Source organism: Balaenoptera musculus, chromosome X, assembly GCF_009873245.2.
Source record: "Balaenoptera musculus isolate JJ_BM4_2016_0621 chromosome X, mBalMus1.pri.v3, whole genome shotgun sequence".
Taxonomy (NCBI): Eukaryota; Metazoa; Chordata; class Mammalia; order Artiodactyla; family Balaenopteridae; genus Balaenoptera; species Balaenoptera musculus.
In genome coordinates this window covers 56,065,362-56,089,429 of record NC_045806.1, presented here as the reverse complement: position 1 = coordinate 56,089,429, position 24,068 = coordinate 56,065,362, and the positions used below count along the sequence as shown (strand labels likewise).

General features: G+C 38.0%; 1 protein-coding gene across 5 annotated transcripts in view; it reads right to left on the bottom strand.

Moving 5' to 3' along the window:
- Positions 1-23,125, bottom strand: part of EDA (ectodysplasin A) — a 370,977-nt gene extending 347,852 nt beyond the window's left edge. For 4 of the 5 annotated variants that reach the window (XM_036839116.1, XM_036839117.1, XM_036839118.1 and 1 more), the window contains exon 1: positions 22,533-23,125. In XM_036839116.1, the coding sequence (XP_036695011.1) occupies positions 22,533-22,928 (396 nt within the window). In that variant the 5' untranslated portion in view covers positions 22,929-23,125. Of the gene's footprint in view, positions 1-21,877; positions 22,350-22,532 lie in introns of those variants that run through there. The other variant, XM_036839120.1, reaches the window with a different exon arrangement.
- Positions 23,126-24,068: the final 943 nt, after the last annotated feature.

Sequence of the window (24,068 nt, the reverse complement as noted above, 5' to 3'; positions counted from 1 at the left end):
GAATCACCTATAGAGCTTTTTAAAATTACACATGACCAAATCCCCACCCCTGGAGCTCCTTACCGAGTTGATTCTGGGTTGGGGTCCTGGACACATCGATTAGGGGGAGATAGATCTCGGGGTAATTGGGGTGAACAGTCTTGAACATTATCTTCCTCTAAAGATAGGTATCAGAAACAACCAATACCTCTTACACATTTATTGACCATATTCTATGTGCCTTACACTTTTTAAAATAACAGCTTTATTGAGATATAATTCATGTGCCATAGAATTTACCCATTTTAAGTGATTCAGTGATTTTTAGTAACTTTACCAAATTATATAAGCATGCTATCTCTTCCATCGTTTCCTTTCCTTCCAGTTCCACTGCAACCACCCTGACTGTGGTAAATCAGTTTTAGAATATTTTCATCCCTCCAACAAGCTCCCTCAATAAGCTCTCTCATGCCTATATTCACTTAATCCCCATTTTCTCCACCACGTATCCACAAACTTAATTTTTGTCTCTACATATTTGCCTATTCTGGACATGTCACATAAATGGAATCATACATTATGTTTTTTTGTGGTGGCTTCTTTCACTTAGTGTAATATTTTTGAGGTTCATCCATGTTGTAGCATGTATCTGTACTACATTCCTTTTTTACGGTTGAATAATATTCCATTGTAGAGAATATTATGCCTCATTTTGTTTACCCATTAGACGTTTGAGTTGATCCACTTTTTGGCTATCATGAATAATGCTGCTATGAACATTTGTGTAGAGGTTTTTGTGTGAACATATGTTTTCAATTATCTTTGGTATATACCTAGGAGCAGAATTGCTGGGTCATGAGGTAACTCTATGTTCACTTATTGAGGAACTTCCAAACTGTTTTCCAAAACAGCTGCATCATTTTACATTTCCACCAGCAGTGTATAAAGGTTTCCACTTCTCAACACCTCTACTTCTTATCGTCTTTTTCATTATAGCCATTCTAGTGAATGTGAAATGGTAACTCCATTGTGGTTTTTAAAAAAATTTTTTAATTGAATTGTAATTGACATACATTATATTAGTTTCAGCTGTACAACATAATGATTTAATATTTGTATATACTGTGAATTGATCACCACAGTAAGTCTAGCTAACATCTGTCACCATACATAGTTACAGAAATTTTTTTCTTGTGATGAGAACTTTTAAGATCTACTCTCTTAGCAACTTTCAAATATGTAACACAGTATTATGAACTGTAATTGCCATGCTGTACATTACATCCCCCATGACCTATTTATTTTATAACTGGAAGATTGTACCTTTTGACTGTCTTCATCCATTTCACCCACACCCACCCCCTGCCTCTGGCACCCACCAATCTGTTCTCAGTATCTTTGAGCTTGTTTTTGTTTGGATTCCACATATCAGTGAGATCACAACGTATTTATCTTCATTCTGGTTGTTTTTTTTGTTTTATTTGTTTTTTTTGTTTTCATTCTGGTTTTAATTTGCACTTTCCTGATGGATAATGATGTTGAGCATCTTTTCACATATTTTTTATTTAGCCATTTGAATATCTCTTGTACTGAAATATTTGTTTCTTTTGCCCATTTTTAAAATTTGGATTACCTTCTTATTATTGTGTTCTAAGAGTCCTTTGTAAATTCTGGATACAAATTCTTTATTGAATATTTGTTTTGCAAACATTTTCTCCTAGTCTGTCACATTTATGTACTAATGTTTCTTTTGAAAAACAGAAGTTTTTATATGTTGATGAGGTCCAGTATATCAATTTCTGTCTTTTTTGGACTGTGTTTTCAGTGTTGTACCTAAGAAATCCTTGTCCAGTCCAAAGTCTAAAAGATTTTCTCCTGTATTTTCCTCTAAAAGTTTTATTGTTTTGGCACTTACCTTTGAGCCTATCATACATTTTTTTTTAATTTTATTTATTTATTTATTTACTTATGGCTGTGTTGGGTCTTCATTTCTGTGCGAGGGCTTTCTCCAGTTGCGGCAAGCGGGGGCCACTCTTCATCGCGGTGCACGGACCTCTCACTATCGCGGCCTCTCTTGTTGCGGAGCACAGGCTCCAGACGCGCAGGCTCAGTAATTGTGGCTCACGGGCCTAGTTGCTCCGCGGCATGTGGGATCCTCCCGGACCAGGGCTCGAACCCGTGTCCCCTGCATTAGCAGGCGGATTCTCAACCACTGCGCCACCAGGGAAGCCCATACATTTTGAATTAATTTGGGGGTACAGTGCCTAGTGAGGGTCTAAGATGATCTTTTTGCATGTGGATGTCCAAATGTCCCAGGACCATTTGTTGAACAGAGTATCTTTTCTCCCAGTGAAATCTTTGTACATTTGTCAAAAATCAATTGACCATAAATGTAAGGGTTGTTTCTAAACAAATAATTCTATTCCATTGATCTATATGCCTATCCTTATGCCAGTACCACACTGTCTTGATAACTGTAGCTTTATAGAAGCTGAGTTTTCTGTTCCCTGAATATGCCATGTTATCTCTCACCTCCAAGTCTTTGCACATGTTAATCCTTCTGCCTAAAACAATCTTATCATAGACAACTCTTACTTAATTTTTCAGGTCTAAGCTCAGAAAATGCTTTGTCCAGAAATCATTGCTTGATTTCAAAAGTCTGGGTCAGGTACTCCTCCTTCGTGCTCCAGATCTTATGATTAACGTTACCATTGCATTATCATATTGTATTATAATTGCCTGTTCACTTGACTGTAAACTCTATGATAGCAAAAATCCTCTCTAACAAGTTCAACAGTTGCCTCTTCACTGCTTTGTACAGTGCCTGATACATAGGAGATGATCAATACTTATTGAAGGAATGATTAACTGATTCTGCTTCTAGTAATGGAAGACTAAGTAATTCAGACCAAATTTCCTGCTGAAAACAATAAGAAAAAAGGGATAAAATATAAATAATACATATATTTAAAGGCATCCACGTTCTAACAAAGCAATGAAGTATTATGGAGCCAAGATTCAGGATAAAAGGAAAACTCAGAGAGGCTGTTTTTCTCCTCAGATCACTGGCTCATCACAGAAGAGTCAGCTTAGAGACAGCAGAGCTTTTGATAGGCTCATGGAGCTAAAATGGCAAAAATAGGAATTCAGGGCCCATCATGAGGGGGAACCATACAAAAATCCTTAGATGTTCGGTTCCAACTGAGAAAGGAAAGATACTTAAAGGAAGTCTAAAATAAAGGACAGCTTCAAATTATCTCAGTCTCAAATTGGATTAAGGTGATATGGGATTGTTACTACCCATAACCACCTGCCAGAGGTGAGCATAAATCCTTTCTGGATAAAAATTAAAACAACTGAGGCCTCAAACCATCTCTACTATAGTTTTTCATATAAAGTGTCTGCCACTCAACCAAAACTAACCAGGCATTTGAGGAAACAAGGAAAATTATAGACCATCAAGAGAAACAATAGACAACAGAAATATACCTTAAGGGATTGAGATAAAAGAGTTGCCAATGATGAATTTCAAATTCTTATGCTTAATAAGTTCAAAAAAAGAAAAGACTAAATTATAAATTATGGCAAGGAAATGAACAGTATTTTTAAAAAGAACCAAATGGAAATTCTAGAAATAAAAAATATATGTGAGAAGTGAAATTAAGAACTCAGTGGGTGAGTTTAACAGGAGATTAGACAAAGCTAATGAATCAATGAATTGGAAGGTAAGTCAGAAGAAAATATGCAGAATGAAATACAGAGAAAAGAAAGGATGGAATTTAGAAAAAAATAGTTTAAGAGACATCAGAGATACAGAGAAAATTTCTTAAAGAGATTGTAACTGAATCTTAAAAAGAGTAAAAAGAGAATAAGGCAGGAACAACATCTGAAGAGATAATAACTGAGAATGTTTCAAACTGACAAAAAACAAGCCACAGATCCAAGTTCTTTGAACCCCAATGAAGATAAATATAAAGAAAATCACACTATAAAATTTTCAGCTGATTTCCCAGCAGAAATAATAGCAGCCAGTAAGAAATGACAGGGTATCTTCAAAATTTTGAAAGAAAAATAACTGCTAACCTAGAATTCTATACCCAGTAAAAATGTCATTCAAAAATGAAGGTGAAATAAAGACATACTTTCAAACAAACAAAAAAAAATTATCAACAGCAGAAACACATAAAAAAGAATGTTAAAGGGTGTTATTAGGCAGAAGGAAATTATCCCAGACAGAAGCTTGGGAAGAAAAGAAGGAATGAAGAGTAAGGAAAAGGGTAGACATGGGGGAATCTAAATGAATATTGACTATAAAACAATAACAACAATGTTATGTGCAGTTTAAATTATATAGATAATTAAATTACAAAACAACAATAGCATATAGTTAGCAGGGGGTAAATAAGGCCTTTTCACTGTACAGGAAGAGGTCAAAGAACTAATTTATATCAGAGTATAATAAGTCAAGAATGCATGCTGTAATCATTACTAAGCCAATAGTAAAAGAATGTATATCTACAAAGTTAACAAAAGATTTTAAAAAGTGAGTAAAAAAATCCAAAAGAATGCAGTAAGGAGAGAAAAGGTTCATAGAACAGGCAGGATAAATAGAATGCAAACAGTATGTGGCATATTTAAAGACAATATATAATTAATTCTACTAAATGAAAATTGATTAAATGTGCCAGTTAAAAGAGACAGACTGAATTAAAAAAGGAAATTATGTCTGTTTACAAGAGATGCATTTAAAATATACATAAAGGTTAAATATTTTAAAGATGGAAGATATATCATGCAAATGGTACCCAAAAGAAAGAAGCAATATTAATATCAAACAATGTAGACTTTAAGGTAATATGCATTACTAGAGATAAACAGGGACATTTATAATAATAAAAGGTTCAATTCAACAAGAAGATATAACAGTACTAAATTTGTATGCACCTAATAACATGATCTCTAAATATATGAAACAAAAATTACCAGAACTAAAAGAAGACATGGATAAATACATAATTATCATGAGAGATTTTTATTTCGTGTATTTGGTTTAATGGATTAAAATAGAAAAGCATCAGGAAAACATATCAGCTGAACCTGATTAAATTTTTTTAAATCTCAGAAAATTCTTTTCCATCTACTCTTATGAGTTTTCTCAACTTTTATATCATGAGAGATTTTTAACACAAATATCTCAGCAACTGATAGAACAGGTAGACAAATGTTTGATACATTTTGATACATGTTTGATACTACAGGACATATATTCTTCCAACTACACACAGAGAATTTATAAAAATTGACGATATACTGGGCCATGAAGTTCCCATGAATAGCAAATACTTTAAATCATACAGAGGTGTCCTCTAACCACAGTGGAATTAAGCTGAAAATCAATAACAAAAAGATTTCCAGGGGCTTCCCTGGTGGCGCAGTGGTTGAGAATCTGCCTGCTAGTGCAGGGGACACGGGTTCGAGCCCTGGTCTGGGAAGATCCCACATGCCGCAGAGCAACTAGGCCCGTGAGCCACAACTACTGAGCCTGCGCGTCTGGAGCCTGTGCTCCGCAACAAGAGAGGCCGCGATAGTGAGAGGCCCGCGCACCGTGATGAAGAGTGGCCCCCGCTTGCCACAACTAGAGAAAGCCCTCACACAGAAACGAAGACCCAACACAGCCAAAAATAAATAAATTAATTAATTAATTTAAAAAAAAAAAAGATTTCCATGTTTGGAAATCAATATATAAACTTAAAAAGACTAAAGAAGAAACCACAATGGAAATCAGAAAATACTTTTGGTACTGAATAATGAAAATACAGTATATCAAAACTTATATGACATGCTAAAACTGTGCTTAGAGAGAAATTTATATTCTAAAATGCATATATTAGAAAAGAAGAATGATGTAGGCATCTTCTCAAGAAATTAGAGTTTTTTAAACCAGCAAATTAAAGCCAAAGAAAGTAGAAATAAGAAAATTTAAAAGATAATAGCAGAAATTAATGAAATAGAAATCAAGCAATCCATAGTGTGAATCAACTAATAAAACAATAAATTCCTGGAAGACTAACCAAGAAAAAAGAGAGCATACACTAATAATCAATATCAGGAATGAAAAGGGGAAAACACTACAGATCATACAGATTAGAAGTTAATGATTTAAACACACTATAGTACACAAACTGCCAATACACATATCAACTTGCATGGATCTCAAGGGCATTATGCTGAGTGAAAAAAAGCCAACCTCAAAATGTTAACATACTGTATGATTCCATTTATATAATATTCTCAAAATGACAAAATTATAGAGATGGAGAAGAGATTAGTTGTCAGGGGTTAGAAATAATAGGGAGTGGGAGATGTGAATAGAAAGGACAGCACAAGGGATATCTCTGCAGTGCTGAAACAGTTCTGTATTTGGCAACGATGGCTACAAAAATCTATATGTGATAAAATGATAGAACTATACACATACTTTATATCTACATAAATTTCCTGGTTTTTATATTGTACTATAGTTACATTAGATGTAACCAAAGGGGGAAACTGGCTAAAGGATCCACATGATCTCTTTGTAACACCACTGTAAGAATCCTCTGAATCTATAATTATTTTAAAACAAAGTTTTTAAAACAGGTAATGATAACCACAATGAGAAAAGACTTCACACCTATTAGGATAGTTATTTTCAAAAATATAAAAAATAACAAGTGTTGGTGAGGATGTGGAGAAATTGGAACACATGTTGGTAGGGTATGGAATAAACTGTGCATTGCTTGTGGGAATATAAAATAGTGCAGCCACTGTGGAAAACAATTTGGCGATTCTTCAAAAAAATTAAATGGAATTACCATATGATCCACCAATTTCACACAAAAGAACTAAAAGCAGGGACACATATACTTGAACAGCAATATTCACAGCAATATTATTCACAAATGCCAAAAGATACAAACAACCAAAATGTCCATCAACAAATGAACAGATAAACAAAATATGGTGTACACACACACACACACACACACACACACACACACAGTGGAATATTATTCAGCCATTAAAAAAGAATAAAATTCTGATACATACCACAACATTGATGAAATAACACAGACACAAAAGGAGAAATATTGTATGATTCCACTTATATGAGGCACCTAAGATGGGCAAAGTCAAAGAGACAGAAAGTAGAATAGAGGCTACCAGTGGCCACAGGTAGGGGGAAATAGGGATTTACTGTTTAATGGGTATGGATTTTCTGTTTGGGAGGATTGAAAGAGTTCTGAAAATAGATAGTGATGATGGGTACACAACATTATGAATGTACTCTATACCATTGAACTGTATAGTTAAAAATGGTTATAATGGTAAGTTTCATGTTATGTATATTTTACCACAATTAAACAAAAGATAGTGAGGATATCATGAAACTCTTTATGTGAATAAATTTAAAATTTTTGCTAAATAAATTTCTAGAACACAAAACTTACCAAAAGTGAATAAAACCAGAAAATCTGAAAATCTTATGTCTATTAAGACAGCAAATCCAGAGTTTAAAATCTCCCCTTCCTCCACCCAAAAAATTCCAGGCCCAGATGCTTCACTACATTTGAGGAAGAAATATTACTAATATTACATAAACTCGTACAGACAAAACATAAAAAAGAAACACTTTCAACTAATTTTACAAGAACATTTTGACCTTGTCCAAACCTGATGAGGAAGGAAAATTACATGTTAATCTCAATCATGTATATAGATGCAAAGATCCTAAATGAAATTTTAGCAAACTAACTCAGCAATATATAAAATAAATAATACATTATATTTAGGACAACTGAAGAAAAGCTGGGAAAAAGAAAAACAAGCAAACTTGAACACTGAGGCAATCTCAAGCATCTCTTTATGCTGATGATATAGTTTTATAAGGAAAATAAATATTCAGATGATCAGAAATGTATACAACTAAATGAAATCAAGAAAAAGAAATAACAGTATGCATTTCAAACAGAATTATGAAATTATATATCAATGCTTAGAATGGAGCTAAGGTAAGTGCTGAATGTAGCAAAAGATAGGACATAATGTAGACTGTCACCCACTGTAAATGTTTGCAAATGGATATTCTTTAAACAAACAGGATTATTACAGATGATTCTATATGAATGTCAAAGCCTTAATTTCTAAGCTTTGCATTTTGTATATGAGAAGAAATATGACAACCTGAGTTAATTATAAAATAAACTGAAAGTCCTAAATAAATAAATAAATAAAACATCAAGACTAAGTATGTTTTATCCCACAAGTGCAAAGTTGGTTTAACACCACATTAAAAGAATAAAGGGAAAAAAATCATATAATTATCTCAATAGATGCAGGAAAACCATCTGATATAATGCTATATCCATTCATGATTAAAACAAAACTCTCAGTAAACCAGGACTAAAAAAGAACTTTTAAATTGATAAAGAACTAGAAAAAACTTAAACAAAAAACTACAGCAAACATTATACCTAAAGGTGAAATGTTAAACACTTTTCCCTCTTCGATTGGGAATGGGACAAAGATGCCTGCTATTGCTACTTCTATTCAACATAGTTCTGAAGGTTCAAGACAGTGCAATAAGGTAAGAAAAACATGTTTAAGTATACATATTGGAAAGGAAAAAATAAAAAAACTTGTCATTTTTCACAGTGGGATAGTGTATGTAGAAAATCCACAAGACCTACAGATAATTTATTGGGATTAATAAATGAGTTCAGCACAATGCTGCATACAAAGTCAATATATAAATATAATAAACTATATTTCTAAGCATCAGCCAGAAGCAATTTAAAAATGAGATTTTAAAATGATATGGTCCCAGGTTGGTTTTCCTGTGAAGCAGACTGGGAGACATAGATTATCAAGCACTACTTTTATTAGGAAGTGCTTTTGGGATCAACATATGTGTAAGAGGAAAAAAGCAATCCCCAAAAGACCCTAGCCAAATTCATACATAGCTCTGGAGCTGGTATGGCCCTTCAAAAGTTTCTGGATTTGGGGAGGAAGGGGCAAGGCTTTATACTTCCTCATTAATCAGGCACTGACTGGATGTGGGATGACCTGGAAGGAAGCATCTCCTTGGGTGAGACAATTTTCTTCAACCAAGACATGGATTGAGGAAATGGATCACAGCATCGACTGCAGATAACATTTTAAATGGCTTCAAAAATTTCAAATACCTTGGAATAAATCTAATGAAAGGTGTACAAGAGTTCTACATACAAAACTATAAAATATTACCAAGAAAAATTAAAGATCTAAATGAATGGAGATATATACCATATTCACAGATTGGAAGATTCAATACTATAAAGATATAAGTTCTCCCTAAACTGATTTTTAGATTCAATCCAATCAAAACAAAAATCCCAGGAGGGTTTTTTCCCTTAATTTTATTTTACTGTGGTTAGAACACTTAACAGGCGACCTACCCCCTTAACAAAATTTTAAGTGTATACAATACATTATTGTTGACTATATATATGTTCTTCAGCAGATCTCTAGAACCTATATTGCTTAAGTGAAATTTAATGCCTGTTGATTAGTAACTCCACATTTTCTCTCCCCACCCCCAGCTCTAGGAAACCACCATTCCATTCTTTGATTCTATAAACTTGACTACTTTAGATACCTCATATAAGTGGAATCATGCAGTATTTGCCTTTCTGTTTCTGGCTTATTTCACTTAGCATAACATCCTCAAGGTTCATCCATGTTGTCACATGTGGGAGAATTTCCTTCATTTTTAATGCTGAATAGTATTCTATTGTATGTATATACCACATTTTCTATATCCATTTATGTATCAGTGGACATTTCTATTGTTTCCACATCTTAGCTATTGTGAATAATGCTGTAATGTACATGGAAGTGCAAATATCATTTTGAGATACTGATTTCAAAGCTTTTGAATAAGCATCCAGAATTAAGATTTCTGAATTGCATGGTAGTTCTGTTTTTAATTTTTTGAGGAACGTCCATACTGTTTTACACAGTGGCTGCACCACTTTACATGCCCCACAATAGTATACAAGGGTTACAATTTTTCCATATGCTTACCAACACTTAATGTCTTTTGTTTTTGTTTTTGTTTTTTGATAATTGTCATCCTGACAGGTGTAAGGTAATATCTCAGTGTGGTTTTGATATGCATTTTCCTGATGATAAGTGATGCTGAGCATTTTTTCATATATGTGTTGAACATTTATATGTCTTCTTTGGAGAAATAATCTATTTAAGTCTTTATCCCATCTTTCAATCAAGTTATTGAGACTTGTTTTTTGCTATTGAGTTGTAGGAGTTCCTTATATATTTCGGAGATTAACCCCTTCTCAGATATATGGTTTACAAATATTTTCTCCCATTCTCTAGGTTGCCTTTTCCCTCTGTGGATTGTTTCCTTTGCTGTACATAACCTTTGTAGCTTGATGTAGTCCCACTTGTTTATGTATGCTTTTGTCACCTGTGCTTTTGGTGTTATACCCATGAAATCATTGCCAAGATCAATCTTATGAAGCTTCCCCTGATGTTTTCTTCTAGGAGTCTTACAGCTTCAGGTCTTATGTTTAAGTTTTTAATTCAGTTTGTGTTGATTTTTGTGAATAAGGTTCCAATTTCATTCTTTTGCATGTGAATATCCAGTTTTTCCAACACTATTTGTTGAAGAGACTATTCCCCACTGTATTCTTGGCACGCTTTTCAAAGATCAGTTGACTGTATATGTATGGATTTATTTCTAGGCTCCCTGTTCTGTTCAATTGGTCTATATGCCTGTCTTTATGCCAGCACCATACTGTTTTGATTATCATAGCTTTGTAATATAGTTTGATATCAGGAGTGGGACGCCTCCAGCTTTGTTCCTCTTTCTCAAGATTGCTTCAGATATTTGGGGTCTTTTGTGGTTCCATACAAATTTTACAATTGTTTGTTCTATTTCTTTGAAAAATGCCATTGGAACTTTGATAGGGATTTCACTGAATATGTACATTGCTTTGGGTAGTATGGACATTTGAACTATATTAATTCTTCCAGTTCATGAACATGGAATGTCTTTCCATTTGTTTGTATCTTCTTTAATTTATTTCATCAATGTTTTGTAGTTTTCAATATATGTCTTTTGCCTCCTTAGTTAAGTTTATTCCTACGCATGATATTCTTCTTCATGCTACTATAAATGGGATTGTTTTCCTAATTCCTTTTCAGATAGTTTATTGTTAGTATATAGAAATGCAACTGATTTTTGTACGTTGATTTCGTATCCTGCAACCTTACTGGATTTGTTTATCAGTCCGTGTCATCTGCAAACAGGGACAATTTAACTTCTTCCTTTCTGATTTGGATGCCTTTTACTTTTTCTTGCTTAATTGCTCAAGCAACAACTTCTACGATATCTGTTCTATATCAGTGAATAGAACAGATGAGAGTGGCATCCTTGCTTTGTTCCTCATCTTAGAAAAAGAGCTTTCAGTTTTTCACCATTGAGTATGATGTTACCTGTGGGCTTTTCATATATAGCCTTTATTATGTTGAGGTACTTTCTTACTATTTCTGGTTTGTTGAGAGTTTTTGTCATGAAAGAGTGTTGAATTTTGTCAAATGCTTTTTCTGCATCTATTCAGTTAATGTAGTTTATCACATCAATTGACTTTCATATGTCGAACCATCCTTACATCCAGGAATAAATCCCATTTGGTCATAGTATATGATCCTTTTAATATATTGTTGTATTCAGTTTGTTAGTATTTTGTTGAGGATTTCTACAGCTATATTCATCAGGGATACTGGCCTGGATATTGGTAGCTTTCTTTTCTTTTGGTGTGTTTGTTTGTCTTACTTTGGTATCAGGGTAATGCAGGTCTCATAAAGTGAGTTTGGAGGTGCTCCTCCTCTTCAATTTTTTTGGAGGAGTTTGAGAAATGTTGGTGCTATTTCTTCTTTATATGTTTGGTAGAATTCACCAGTGGAGCCATCTGGCCCTGTGATTTTCTTTGTTGGGAGCTTTTTGATTACTAATTCAATCTCCATACTAGTTATAGGTGTGTTCAGACTTTCTAATTCTTCCTGATTTAGTCTTGGTAGGTTGTATGTTTCCAGAAATTTGTTGACATACAATTAATTGTTCACAGTAGTCTCTTATAGTCCTTCTTATATCTTTGCCATCAGGCTTAATGTCTTTTCTTTCATTACTGATTTTGAGTCCTCTTTTTTTGTATTTAATCTAGCTAAGGGTTTATCAGTTTTGTTTATCTTCTCAAAAGTCCAACTCTTAGTTTTGTTGATTTTTCTATCTTCTATTTTGTTTATTTCTGCTCTAATCTTTGTCATTTCCTTCCTTCTTCTAACTTTGGACATTGTTCTTCTTTTCCTAGCTCCTTGAAGTATAAAGTTAGGTTGTTTATATGAGATTGTTCTTCTTTTTAAATGTAGACATTTATGGCTATTAACTTCCCTCTTGGTACTGCTTTTGCTACATCCCATAAGTCTTGGTATATTGTATTTTTGTTTTTGTTTGTCTCAAGGTATTTTCTAATTTCCTTTTTGATTTCTTCTTTGACCCAATGGCTGTTAAAGAGTGTAGTGTTTAATTTCCACATATTTGTGAATTTTCCAGTTTTCCTTTGGCTATTGATTTCTAGTTTCAGTCCACTGTGTTCAGAAAAGATACCTGGTGTGATTTTAATCTTTCTAAATTTGTGAAGACCTGTTTTGTGATCTAACATGTTATCTTTCCTGGAGAAAGATATGTATGCTTGCAAAGGATGTGCATTGTGCTGCTGTTGGATGGAATGTTCTGTATATTTTTGTTAGGTCCATTCACTCTATACTGTTGTTGAAGTACTCTGTTTCCTTATTGTTCTTCTGTGTAGATGGTCTATCCATTACTGAAAGTGGGGTATTGAAGTCTCCCATATAATTGTATTACTGTCTATTTCTCCCTTTGATTCTGTCAACGTTTGTTTTATATATTTAGGTTCTTTGATGTTGGTGCATATATATTTATATTGTTATATCTTCCTGTTGGATTGACCCTTTTATGATTATATAATGTCCTTCTTTGTCTCGTCTGAGTTTTTGGCTTAAAGTCTATTTTGTGTGATATAAGTATAGCCACCCCTGCTCTCTTTTGGTTACCATTTGCATAGACTATCATTTTCCATTCTTTCACTTTCAGCCTATCTGTGTCCTTAAATCTAAAGTGAGTTTCTTGTAGAAAGTATATAGTTGGGTCTTGCTTTTATCTTTTTAGCCACTCTATGTCTTTGACTGAGGGAGTTTTATCTATTTACATTTAAAGTAATTATTGATAGGGAAGGATTTACTATTGCCATTTTGTTGTTTCCTGTTAGTCTTGAGAGTCTTTTGATTGTATTTCCTCTCTTGCTGTCTTTCTTTGTGTTTTGTTGATTTTTTTGTGTGTTTATAAGCTTTGATTCTTTTCTTTTTCTTTTTTGTAACTTCTACAGGTATTTTTTGTGGTTACCTTGGGATTTAAAATATCTTTTAACAGTCTATTTTAATCTGATAAGAACTCAAGTTAAATTGCATACAAAAACTCTACATTCTAGCTTCTTCCCCATACACACTGTGTTATTTTTCCCACATTTTACATCTATTTATATTGTGTCTTTTAACATATTCTTATAGTTACTTTTAATACTTTTGTCATTTAACTTTTATGCTAGAAATAAAAGTGACTTATCCACTACCATTACAGTAATATAGTATTCTGTATGTGTCTATATATTTATCTTTACCAACAAGTTTCATACTTTCTTATACTATCATGTAGCTGTTTAATATCCTTTCATCTCAAGTTGATATACTCCCTTTAGCATTTCATGTAAGGCAGGTCTAGTGGTGATGAACTTCCTCAACTTTTATTTGTCTAGGAATGTCTTTATCTGTCTTTACTTTTGACAGGTATAGTATTCTTGGTTGGCAGGGTTTTTTTTTTTCCCATCAGCACTTTGATATATCATCCCACTCCCTTCTGGCCTGCAAGGTTTCTACTGAAAAATTTGCTCATAGTCTTTTGGGGGTTCCCTTGTATATGAAAAGTTCCTTTTCTCTGGCTAGTTTCAGATTTTCTCTTTGTCTTTAACTTTTGACAATTTAATTATAACATGTCTTAGTGTGGACTTCTCTGGGTTTATTTATTTAGCAGTGTCCTTTAGGCTTCTTGAATCTGGTTGTCCATTTCCTTCCCAAGATTTGGATTGTTTTCAGCCATTAATTTTTTTGAATAAGCTTTCTAGTTTTCCCTCTCTTCTCCTTTTGAGATTCCCCTACTGCCCCTATTGGTCCACTTGAGGGTGTTCCTTAAGCTTTTTCACTCTTTTTCATTCTTTTTTCTTTTTGTTCCTCTGACTGAATTATTTCCAGTGACATTAGTTCACTGATACTTTGTCTTGCTTTGTCTAGTCTGCTGCTGTATCCCTCTCATGAGTTTTTCAGTTCGATTACTGTGTTCTTTAGCTCCATGATTTCTGTTTGGCAGTTTTCAAATATTTTCTATATCTTTGTTGAAATTCTCACTTTGTTCATGCATTGTTCTCTTGATCTTGGTGAGCATCTTTATAACACTTATTTTGAATTCTCTGTCAGATAAATCTCATAACTGTTTCATTAGGGTCAGTTTCTGGAGACTTAATGTGTTCCTTTATTTGGAACTTCTTTGCTGATTCTTCATCTTCCTTTACTCTCTATGTTGGTGTCTGCATATTACACAAAGCAAGTACCTCTCCCAGTCTTCATGGACTGACTAGCCTTGCACTGGAGAAGATCTCCACCAGTTAGCCTAGTCAGAGATTCTGAGGGCCTCTAACAACTCTTTCCCTCCCCAGGGAGAAGCAAGAAGCTTTGGTTTCTTTCTACTCAATCTGTGCTGAGGGGGAGGAGCTACGGCATTTACCAGTCCAAAATGCCATTTCCATTCTCTTCCACATGGCTGGACTGTGCTGGACGCATCAGAGCCCCAAGCCTGGCAAGACAGATGCCAGTTCTTTGGGCAGTCCCAGAGAAATTTTGGCACTGAATGCACAGATCTACTCTTCCATCTCCAGGAATAAGCTGAAAGCTGGAATGTTTCGTCCACTCACTCTTTACTGAGCAGGGGGGAGGATATATGGTATCTACCAGTCCCAACCATTGTCTTGTTCTCCCCCAGGAGGCTACAATGTGCTAGATCCCTTAAAGCTCCTAGCGTGGCAAGTCAGATGCCAGTTCTCTGGGCAGCCCGGGAGAAGTTGAAGCACTAGATGCACAGATAAACTCTTTCCTTCCCCAGCAGAATGTTGAGAGCTAGGATTTTTTTGTCTTCTCGCTCTGTGCTCAGCAGGAGGAAAGATCTATGGTGTCTATCAGCCCAAGCCACCACCTCTGTTCTCCCCTAGGGAGATCCATCAGAGTTCTAAGACTGGCAGGACAGAAACCATTCCTCAGAAAACTTGGGATGCTAGATGTGTGAATCAATCCCTTCCCTCCCTAGGAGAAGCTGGAAGCTAGGGGCTCTCTTCCTTATCATATGGTGCTGTGGTGGTGGCAGGGACTCTGGTGAGAGGCTGTCTCAAATCTCCCTACTGGCTTCAGTGTGTCTGGTTTCATGTTTGCCCTGGGTACAGGAGCCTTTCAGTTAGTTCCTGGATTTCTCACAAAGGGAATTTGTCCATGAATTGTTGCTGAATTGGTGTGTTTGTGGGGGAAAGGATGGTCCAGGACTTCCTAATCCACCATCTTGCTGATGTTATTCTCTTAAGAATTACTTCTTTTTTTTTTTTGGTCAGATGTGACTAGCTGATTCTAAAACAGATACAGAAAGGCAAAGGGCCAAGAACATCCAAGATACTTTTAAAGAAGAGGAACAAGGTAGAAGGATATCAAGAGCTTATTATAAAGTCCAATAATTAAGACTATGGTATTTGTGCAATGACAAATAAACTAATTGGGGACTTCCCTGGTGGCACAGTGGTTAAGAATCCGCCTACCAATGCAGGGGACACGGGTTTGATCCCTGGTCTGGGAAGATTCCACATACTGTGGAGCAACTAACCCCATGCGCCACAACTACTAAGCCTTCACTCTAGAGCTCGTGAGCCACAACTACTGAGCCCGCATTCCACAACTACTAAAGCCTGTGCGCCTAGAGCCTGTGCTCCTCAACAAGAGAAGCCACCACAATGAGAAGCACACTTGCCGCAACTACAGAAAGCCCACATGCAGCAACAAAGACCCAAACACAGCCAAAAATAAATAAATAAATTTATTTTTAAAATAGACTAATAGAACAGAACAAACAATTCAGAAACAATCTGACACATATGTAGACACTTGGTTTATGACAAAGGTGACACAATAGAGAAATGGGGAGGAAAAGACATTCCCTATAATAAATGGCACTGGGTCAGTTGAATATCTATATGGAAAAGACAAAACTTGGCCCCTGTATCTCACCATACACAAAAATCAATTTCAGGTGGACTGCAAATCTAAATGTGAATGGCAAAAGCATAGAGCTTCTAGATGATAATATGGGAGAATATCTAAATGCTCTCAAGGTAGGAAAATACTTCTTAAATGGAACACAAAAAACCCTAGCCATAAAGGAAAATACTGAAAAACTAGACACATTAAAATTTAAAACTTCTGTTCATCAATGGATACTATAAAGAGATTTGGGAAGGGTGTGCAACAAAAAAATTCAAAAGTGGTTCGTAGCCAGAGTACATAAAAAATTCCTACAAATCTATAAGAAAAGAATAAACAACCCAATAAAATGTGCAAAAGACTTGTATAGGCACTTCACAAAAGAAGATAACCAAATAGATAATAAACATATGAAAAGTACAACTGCATTAGTCTTCTGAGAAATGCCAGTTAAAATCACAATGTGATATTACTACAAACCCACCCACCAGAATGGCTATAATTTAATGAGTGATAATAACAAGTATTATCAAGGATGTAGAACAACTAGAATTCTCATACATTGCCAGTGGGAATGTAAATTGGTTCAATCACTGAGAAAAGCTGTCATTATCCATAAATTTGAAAATATGCATTCCCTATGCCCCAGAAATTCCAATCCTAGGTATATACCCAACAGAAGTTCAAGTACATATAACCAAAAGACATGTATAATAATATTCATAGTACTGTTATTTATAATAACCCCAAACAATAAACAATCCAAATATTCATTATCAGTAGAATGAATAAACTGTGGTATATTCAAACAAGGGAATAATATACAAAAATACAAATAAAAAACTACAGCTGCATGCAACATCATGGATATCAAAAAACATAACATCGAGCCAAAAAAAAAAGCTCCCCCCCAAAATACATACTATTTGATTTCATTTATATCAAGTTCAAAATGGGCAAAACTAATCTATGATGTTAGACATCAGGACAGTCATTCACTTTGGAGGAGGATGGTATAGTGATAAGGTGGGGGTTTTGAGATGCTATTTCTATTTCTTGACCTGAGTTCTGGTAACATTAGTGTATTCACTTTACAGTAATTCATCCAGTTGTACAATTATGATTTGTGACCTTTTCTGTATGTATGTTACACTTAAATAGAAAAGTGAGGGAAAAAGAAATGAAGAGCTAAGTGATGGGTATTTATAGACTAGTCAGATAAAACTGGTCCTCTATGAGGGCCACCCTGCAGGCAACGCAAGTGGTTTCTTTTGGTCATGTTCTTGGGGATTAAATGGCTTCAGAAATTCTCTAGTATAAAGAGATCTTCTCTATAACGTAGTCACAGATAAATTACAAGTTATTTTTCACAAGATCTAAGAGAGAAAGAAAGATGAGACCTACATGCAAATAAAACAAAACATCAAATAATACATTACAGAAAACTTTTTGCACCATCATAGAGGTAATGTAGTTAGGGCTCTTCTCCATTTTACTATCTAATGATTCTAGAAACCAGTGAAACATTGCCAGTGGAACTATTTACTCACCTAAGCACAGTTGACAATTCACAGGCTTAGCAAGGCCTGAGGAAAACAGGCCTGTTACAAATGCCTTTGCTTTACATGAACATCTCTAAAGGCCCCAAATAATATTCAAGCCAACAAGTGTTTACGTACCCTAACTATAATCAGCACTGTGTACAAAGTATGGTGGAAAAAGACAAAAAGGAAGGCAGATTTCCGAGGAGCTCTAATATAAAGACACAAGTTTTATTAAACACAATAACAGCAATAACTGGAGAATGATTCCAAGACAGGATATGGTAGGTGGGTTGCAGGAGTAGAATTGGTAAGAGAGAAAATGGGATAGGTGTAATGCAGCCAGTTGATCAAAAGCCTTGCATGTCACACTGAAAAATCTAGATTTAAACCTATAGAAAATGATCTTATCTGGATCCCACTCCCCTAAAAAATTCTTGGATTTAGTGATTCCTAGTCATTTTCTTGATCAACGGGCCTTAATAATTAACATCAAATCTAGATATACTAATGTCCTATCTAGTTAAACCAGAGATGTTTTGTGCAAAGTTAAGGTTGACTTCTATGACATCACCTCAAATAATTAGGGACATATTCCAAATATTGCTAACAGTCCCCAATAAACCCTTATAAGTCTACACAAACATATTTTTCTAAACACTTAAACCTTAGAGTTTCAGTTAGAGTTTCTCTTGGGGAAATCATCTGAATGAGACACTAGCTTTATTTGCCTCCCCCACAAAATAATCTTTCAACTATTAAAAGATATCTAATACCTAATATAGTGGCTGACTCATAGCAGGCTTTCTATTTATTGAACTAGATTGTTAAATTACACCAGTATATTAACCTTACTCATCTCTCTCATGGTTTAGTAGACTTTGATCATAACCCTCTCTCAACCTCTCTCTCCAGACTGAAAAAACAACTAGAAAGTCCCTCCAACTTTTTTTTTTTTTTTTTTTTATTTTTGGCTGTGTTGGGCCTTCGTTTCTGTGCGAGGGCTTTCTCTAGTTGCGGCAAGCGGGGGCCACTCTTCATCGCGGTGCGCGGGCCTCTCACTATATTGGCCTCTCTTGTTGCGGAGCACAGGCTCCAGACGCGCAGGCTCAGTAGTTGTGGCTCACGGGCCCAGCTGCTCCACGGCATGTGGGATCTTCCCAGACCAGGGCCCGAACCCGTGTCCCCTGCATTGGCAGGCAGATTCTCAACCACTGCGACACCAGGGAAGCCCCCTCCAACCTTTTGATCAATTTAATTTGTTTTCTGGGGATTTGTATCAGCTGTTAAGTTTTTCTTGATGGGCAGCCACCAGAATAACCTATATGATTGTGAATGCAAATCCACTTTTGGTCTTTTACATGGAAAAGATAAGAGTTTTGTTTCATCATTGTTTTCAACACCCTTCCTGGTAATGCCCACCATATTCTCGGCTTTGAGGACCACAATCACAACCGGGCCAACTTCTTCATAGACAGGTAAACAGTCTGATTTTTATTTTAATCTTTTTTACTCTAACAATAATATTGTGTATTGTCTAACTCAGAGACTGATGAGATGTATTTAGCCCCTGAGACCATCTCCAGTGAGTATCCAGATAAACCTACAGATACTCAGCTACTCCAGCTGAAGGAGACAGGTATGATTCCAGAAGGTCCAAAGTGACCCTTTCATTTTTTATCATGAGCAACTGTGCCCCCACTGGGAAGGCTTTTCTAATAAGTCCCTAGGAGAACTTTGCTGATCTCTCTGCTATGTATCCTGACTGCCCTAATTTCCTTCTGTATTCTGTTTTTAAAGTTTTTAAATTGAGGGATGACATACATACATCTTCAATGACTTCTAGATCCCTTTCTTGAGTCATAACTGAGCCCATCATCTCATAAGCATGAATAGGTTTGCATGACCTTATACAATGAAGTGCCTCTGACTATTCTGCCCACTTGGTCTCATGAGATCTTCCTGCAATTTATTCTCATCAGTTTGCCTTCACTCCTTGCAGATAAACTGGTGAGAAACCTGAAATGTTCTGCTCATTGAAGGGTGTATATTTTTATCTTTTTTCCTCTCCATCTAAGAGCTGCTGTAACAGCAGCTGTTTGTGTTGAAAACTAAAATATAAAAATATGACCTACGTGGCCAAATCCCACAAGGCTGTTTACTTCCTTATTTATGAATCAGATTCTGTCAGCACAACTTAGAATCTTGACTGTCAGCAATACTGCAATTAAATGTCTTTGCAAAGCCAGCAGAGGGTGCACCAGGGCACTGGAAATTTTACCCAAGATGTAGCCGTATTAATTTAATAGCCAATCAATGTTTCCTTTTTTTTAAAATTTTCTTGGTATACTAAAACTAACACCCTCAAGAAAAACTTATGTTGGATCTGGGCTAAAATTCCTTCAAAGTATACTCTAATTCTCCTGAAAGTGAAGTTCAGGAAGAATAAGGAATACATGGTTAAACTTAGTCTGGCCAAAATGTAGGTAGAGTAGAAGAAAATGATGCCGATCGGAGCCCTCTCCTTTGCAAAAATTCCATAGCTCTACCCAGCTACCAGACAAAAGGCTCCAGGAAGTAGTATATTATAGGGGAATGGGCACTGAACTGGGAGTAAAGAGACCAACTTCCATTCTAATTTTGATCAGAGTTGTATGACCTTGGACAAGTCATTTCCCCCATAGGAACTATGTGTTCTCCAAGGGGAATGATCAAATGGATTCATGGCCCCTCATAACTCTAAAAAACTCTGACTCCAATTGATGTCAGCAAATGTAAAAAGCCAGTATGCTTGTTATTACTTCTCGAAAAGATTAAAACGGAAAAAATAAAGGACAGAAGATAGGGCACTGTATTTAAACCTAGACAGAACTATTTGAAGCACCACGCAAAGGCAACTAAATGCCATTACAGACCCTATGAGAATCCCACACCATCACAGAAGCCCCAGAATACAGCTGTTCTACTAATCCTCAGCCTACAAACAGGGGTCTGTCCATTCTGAATGCCAAAAGGCCTTGCCACCATTTGACTAAGGAAGTTCAATTCCTTCATCTTTTCACAGAAAACCAATGTTCAGCTGCTAAGTATTTCTACTGGGCATAGTCGCGGGGTGGGGGGGTGGGGGGGTTGTTGGGAGGTGGATAGATAAAGGGAACCAGAATCCTAGTTAATTATCATTTAGCTACTGTGTTTAAAGTTTCAAGTATGAGAAGCATGTCTACTGATTATCTTCTTTGATAAGCTGTTATATAAGTTGAAGTGTGCTAGCAAAACATTTTAGGGCTCAGGACAACCTTCCAACGCAAAATGTAGAAACTGTGTCGGCCCTAATATTAAAGCATTATCATGAATGTGACACCAGTTTTGGATGGGTGGTCAAAGTAGCACGAATAATGTTTACAGAGTATGACAATGACTCTGGATGTGGTAGTAAATATAGAAGGCCTGGGTCACTCACCTCAAGGAACTTATTTGCACAACTTGCCCTCTTCCCCAAGAGGAACAAATTGACTGTTATTCTTTAACCACCTCAAAAGGATCCTTGGCTGCTTCTCTTAAGTTTTACATGAGACAAAATATGGCAAACAGAGAATACTTACTTTAAGTGCACTAAATTTCCTTAAGTAAAGAGCTAGAAAAAAGTAGAAAACAAACACTAAAGCTAACAGTTTGCTAACCAGGGCACAAACACCATAAAGATTGTATTAAAAAACAAAAGAAACAAACAAGTCAAAACAAACCAAAAAAACTGCTCTTGGGAGACTACTCTTGAGTCATTATTCCATCAGTAAATTCCTGCTCTCAAGCAAGCAGGAGTGAAGACACTTCACACCAACCCTCCCCACACCACTAAGAGTCAGAACCGGCATGCAAAGGGTGAGTTTTATTCCAAAGATTTTTTAAATTGCTGTTTCAGAAGTTGTCTAGCAAGACGGCATATTTCTACCAGAATTCCTCAGGGGCGCTGATCCTCACTAGAACACCGAGGACAATCCGTCTCAAGTTGCAGGTAAGTGTGAACAAGCCCACGATCTGGTCAGTGCACCAGCACCCCGGCGCCGAAAACACGGTTCAAAGTTGTTTCAACAGGCGTGGAGCAGTTATTACAGCTGTTTACAGCTCCAGCTCCAAACGAGAGCCTGCTGCTAGTGCTGGCATCAGCTCTGGACACGAAAAAACAAGCACCGCGGGCGGAGAATCTCACCGGGAGCAGAAGGGCCAGGCTGCTGCCGTTAGTCAGCCGGGGGGCAGCGCCCGCACCTTCGCGCAGCGGCCCGGCCGGGAGCGCCGCCAACTTTTCCCGAGGCAGCCGGAGCCGGGGGCGGCGGGCGCCGGCCAGAGTTCCCAAGTCCGGGGGTCCTGAGAGAGTCAGGGTGAGCTGGGCCAGGGACCGAGGACAACCTGTCCCGGGGCGACCGCTCCCCAGCTCGCCCGCCCCCTCCCCGATCCCGCCGTCGAACTCGGCTCGAGGTGGCAAAGTCCTCCCCGGGCCCCCGCCCTGCGCACATGGGGAGGGGGCCCTGCCCCTCCAGAGTGACTCACCTGGTGCCCGTCCTGGGCGTCTGGGGGGAGCGTAGCTTCTCCCCGTTCCAGCAGCTGCTGCTGCGGGGATGGCTGCCCGAAGTGGCGGGTGATGGGACCGTCGGGGTCAAGGCCACCGGGGCTGCTCAGGGTGCCCGAGGTGCCGAGGTTACCGGGACCGCCGAGGCGGGACTCGGCTCCCCGCTCCCGCCGCAACTCGGAGCGCAACTCTAGGTAGCAGCACAACGTCAGCAGGTGGAGGGCCAGCGAGAGGCCAAAAAAACCCAGGAAGAGCCGGCAGCTGTTCCCTTCGCCAGCCCGGGCAGGGGCCCCGCGACAGCCGCAGCCCTGGCTCCCGCGCTCCCGCGGCGCTGCCGCGGGCTGGAGTTCCCTGCGCTCCACCTCGGGGTAGCCCATGGCCTCCGGAGACACCCACTCTCTGAGGCCCGGGAGCCGCCGCGTCTGCCTCAGCCCTTCGCGACCCCTGACAGGCGGCTACTGTCCTGCCATCGGCTGGGGGCTGCAGGGACCCGTTCCTGCGCGACGGAGGCTGGGTGGGACCGAGCAGGGAGCAGCCGCAAGTGCAGCTCCACTCCGAGGGGTGGAAAAGGGAGGAGGAGGGGCGGGAGAGACGGGCGACTCGGCCCCGCGGAGGGAATGGGGGAGGAGGCCCCGGCCGACCCCGCCCCGTGCCTCAAGCGGCTGCCGGGACGCCCAACCACCGAGCCCGCCAAGCCTTGGCGCCCCGCCCCATGCCGTTCCACCCGGGGCCTCCAGCTGCGGGGCGGGGTCTGGGGGCGTGTGGGTTCGCCTCTGCCCCGTGGCCCCACCCAGCTCTTCTCGCTCGCCCCGTTCCAGTTGGTGACTGTGGCTGTCGTTCATCCCTGGACTCCGCCCCAATTTAACCCTTGAGCGCCAGTACGGGGTGGGGGGGGGAGGGGGGATGAGGAGGGAAGGAGGGGGAGGCTGAGAAGAATTGGGGAACCTGGGAAGGAAACTAGAGCAAAGAAAAGGAGGCGGAAACTAGTATTAATAGAATGTTTGCAATTAACTGCAGTTGTTAATAACATCATCCAGTACTTATCTGTTGCTTTCAATCTTCAAAGAGTTTAACAGACGTTAAACTAATGAAAACAGTTTTGGGTTTGGAATGAAACCATGCCTGCTGGGTTTGCAATCCAATGGCGCGCCAAAAGAAAAGGAGACCCAGCAGCCTGAGAGCCAAAGGGAGTGAGAATGAGGTGGGACTGAGACAGTCCCACTCCTGGAGTGAGTCTGGGGCCTCAATCTAAGTGACGAAGAAGTCCATCTGTGCCAGGTGGAACTGAAGTGATGCTGCCTCACGCAGGATAAAACAGTCCCCTAGGATTTCTTGGTATATTAATTAATTCAAAGTATTGATCCTTTTACATGTAGAAAGTGCTGTACGAGAGAATCTACAGCCAGTGTAGTTTTCTTCTTCCACCGCAGCAGGAGTTTTGAGTGGAGAACAAGTGCCTTCAATGAGCAAATGGGGAAACTGAGGGCCAGAATAAAGTGGATTTTTACAAGGGTGGT